The 2500-nt window shown below is 48.8% G+C and overlaps 1 protein-coding gene across 2 annotated transcripts in view; it reads left to right on the forward strand.

The window, feature by feature from the left end:
- The window catches only part of LOC143292404 (ankyrin repeat and fibronectin type-III domain-containing protein 1-like), a 383404-nt gene that overhangs the window by 367001 nt on the left and 13903 nt on the right, over window positions 1–2500 (forward strand). For both annotated transcript variants that reach the window (XM_076602644.1, XM_076602645.1), the window contains 2 exons: window positions 332–445; window positions 951–1177. In XM_076602644.1, coding sequence (XP_076458759.1) covers window positions 332–445; window positions 951–1177 — 341 coding nt within the window. The remainder of the gene's footprint in view (window positions 1–331; window positions 446–950; window positions 1178–2500) is intronic.

A 2500-nucleotide genomic window follows, 5' to 3' on the forward strand; every position in this document is an offset into this window, starting at 1 on the left:
GGGCTGGTTAGCTGTTGACTGTTGGGTTGTGTTATAGCTATGTTTTGGTTGGCGGAATATTCAGTGTGTTGGTTGATGGGATGGGCTGATTGTGCGTGCGGTTGGCGGATCGACTTTTGGTTTGTTGTCGTGTTGGTTTGTTTTCTTGTTTCTTTGTGTGTGTGTGTGTGTGTGTGTGTGTGTGTGTGTGTGTGTGTGTGTGTGTGTGTGTGTGTGTGTGTGTGTGTGTGAGAGAGAGAGAGATGATGGTGATGATGATCAAATACTTGCACAAGAAACGATTTTGAAAAAAATGTTTGGAGTTTGTCAAACTTTTTCGTTTGATTTGCAGGTTGGCGGGAGGTGGAGGGCACCGTGTCCAGGCTGGAGGGCAAAGTGCAATCACTACAGGTGCTCTTTGACCAGGTCAGGAGGTCAAGGCCACCGGAAGCTGCTGAAGTCAAAGGTCAGTCATTTCGCCTTGATTGTTGTTGTTGTTGTTTGTGGGTATCTTTTGGGAATGACTTCGATTCCACCGAAATGAAATATGTTTTCTCACAACGCATACGTTCCGGAAACTGGGAAGCGGTGATATAGTGTTTTTTGGATTCCGGATCAAGCCTCAACGAAATAGACCGTTAATGATCCGGAAATACACCTTAAAATCGGAAGACTTACAACCTATTATTGGTACGACTGTGAACATTTCTTTCCTGCTATGTTTGATCCAATTGTCTAATAGCTGTTGGCAGACAAAGTATTTCCAAAGAAACTGTCAATGTTAAAGCTTAACACACACACACACACACACACACACACACACACACACACACACACACACACACACACACACACACCAAAAAAACCAAACGCTGTTTGTGATTTAGTTGATCGATCGATTGACAATGGACACACTGTGCTCACTCCCTCCCTCACTCCCTTCACTGTCTTCTTCACACACACACACACAGACACGTGCAGCACGGACTCCCCGCAGCAGAAGAAGCGCATCAGCATCAAGAGCCTGTTCTCGGCGCCCAAGTTCCAGAAGACGGTAAAGCGCGGCGTGCACCTGGCCGTGCTGCTGGTGTGCGAGGGGCGCGTGCTGGTCACCTCTGAGGAGCAGGTGCCCATCGTGGAGGTGGATGAGAACTTCTCCGGGACCTCCATCCAGTCTGAGCTCTACTGGCTCATGAAGGTGAGAGGGGAGGGGGCGATGGGTAGAGAGAGAGAGAGAGAGAGAGAGAGAGAGAGAGTGTGTGTGTGTGTGTTGGGAGGGTGGGGACAGGTGCGGGAAAGGTAATGTGTTTTTGTTTGTTTGTGTGTTTGTGTGTGTGTGTGTGTGTGTGTGTGTGTGTGTGTGTGTGTGTGTGTGTGTGTGTAGTGAAAGGGGGTGAGGAGGTTGGGTGTTACGTGTGTATGTGTGTGTGTGTGTTAAGGGGGGTGTTTGGGTATGTGTATGTGTGTGTGTTCGGGTGTGGGGGTGGAAGGTAATGTGTGTGTGTGTGCGTGTGTGTGTGTGTGTGTGTGTGTGTGTGTGTGTGTGTGTGTGTGTGCTCACCCATCGTGGAGGTGAATAAGAACTTACCTGGGACCTCTCCATACAGTCTGAGCTCTACTGACTAATGAAGGTGAAAAGGAGGTTGAGTGTGTTATGTGTGTGTGTGTGTGTGTGTGTGTGTGTGTGTGTGTGTTGGCGAAGGGATATATGGTGTGTGTGTGTGTGTGTGTGTGTGTGTATGCGTGTGTGTGTGTGTGTGTGCACGCCCATCGTGGAGGTAGATAAGAACTTATCCGGGACCTCCATCCAGTTTGAGCTCAACTGTCTGATGAAGGTGAAAGTTTTGGTTTTTTTTAGGTGGTTGTGTCTGTCCCACGCTGCGGCAGCGAAAAGCAGGACGTGTGTCTGTATATGGGAGGGGGTTGTCCGTGTGTGTTTGTGTGTGTGTATGTGTGTGTGTGTGTGTGTGTGTGTGTGTGTCGGAGTCAGGGCTACAAAAGTTCAGGGAATTTTGCATTTTGCATCATCATCACAGTTTCAGTTTCACTTTCTCAAGGAGGCGTCACTGCGTTCGGACAAATCCATACACGCTACACCACATCTGTTGAGCAGATGCCTGACCAGCAGCATAACCCAACGCGCTTAGTCATGCCTTGAGTGCATGCTTACATATTTGTGTACCTATGAAAGTGGATTTCATTTTACGTAATTTCGCCAGAGGACAACACTCTCGTTGCCATGGGTTCTTTTTCAGTGCGCCAAGTGCGTGCTGCACACGGGACCTCGGTTTATCGTCTCATCCCAAAGACTAGACGCTCAGTTTGATTTTCCAGTCAAACTTAGGAGAAAGGGCGAGAGGGGGATTCGAACCCACACCCTCACGGACTCTCTGTATTGGCAGCTGAGCGTCTTAACCATTCTGCCACCTTCCTCCTACATCATCACAATACCAGTGTAGTGACTGCAGTGTAAGGGAAGCTACTGCCGTTTTTTTTTCTGAATCCCCTCCCCCCCCCCCCC

This window comes from Babylonia areolata, chromosome 18 (assembly GCF_041734735.1).
Source record: "Babylonia areolata isolate BAREFJ2019XMU chromosome 18, ASM4173473v1, whole genome shotgun sequence".
Lineage (NCBI taxonomy): Eukaryota > Metazoa > Mollusca > Gastropoda > Neogastropoda > Buccinidae > Babylonia > Babylonia areolata.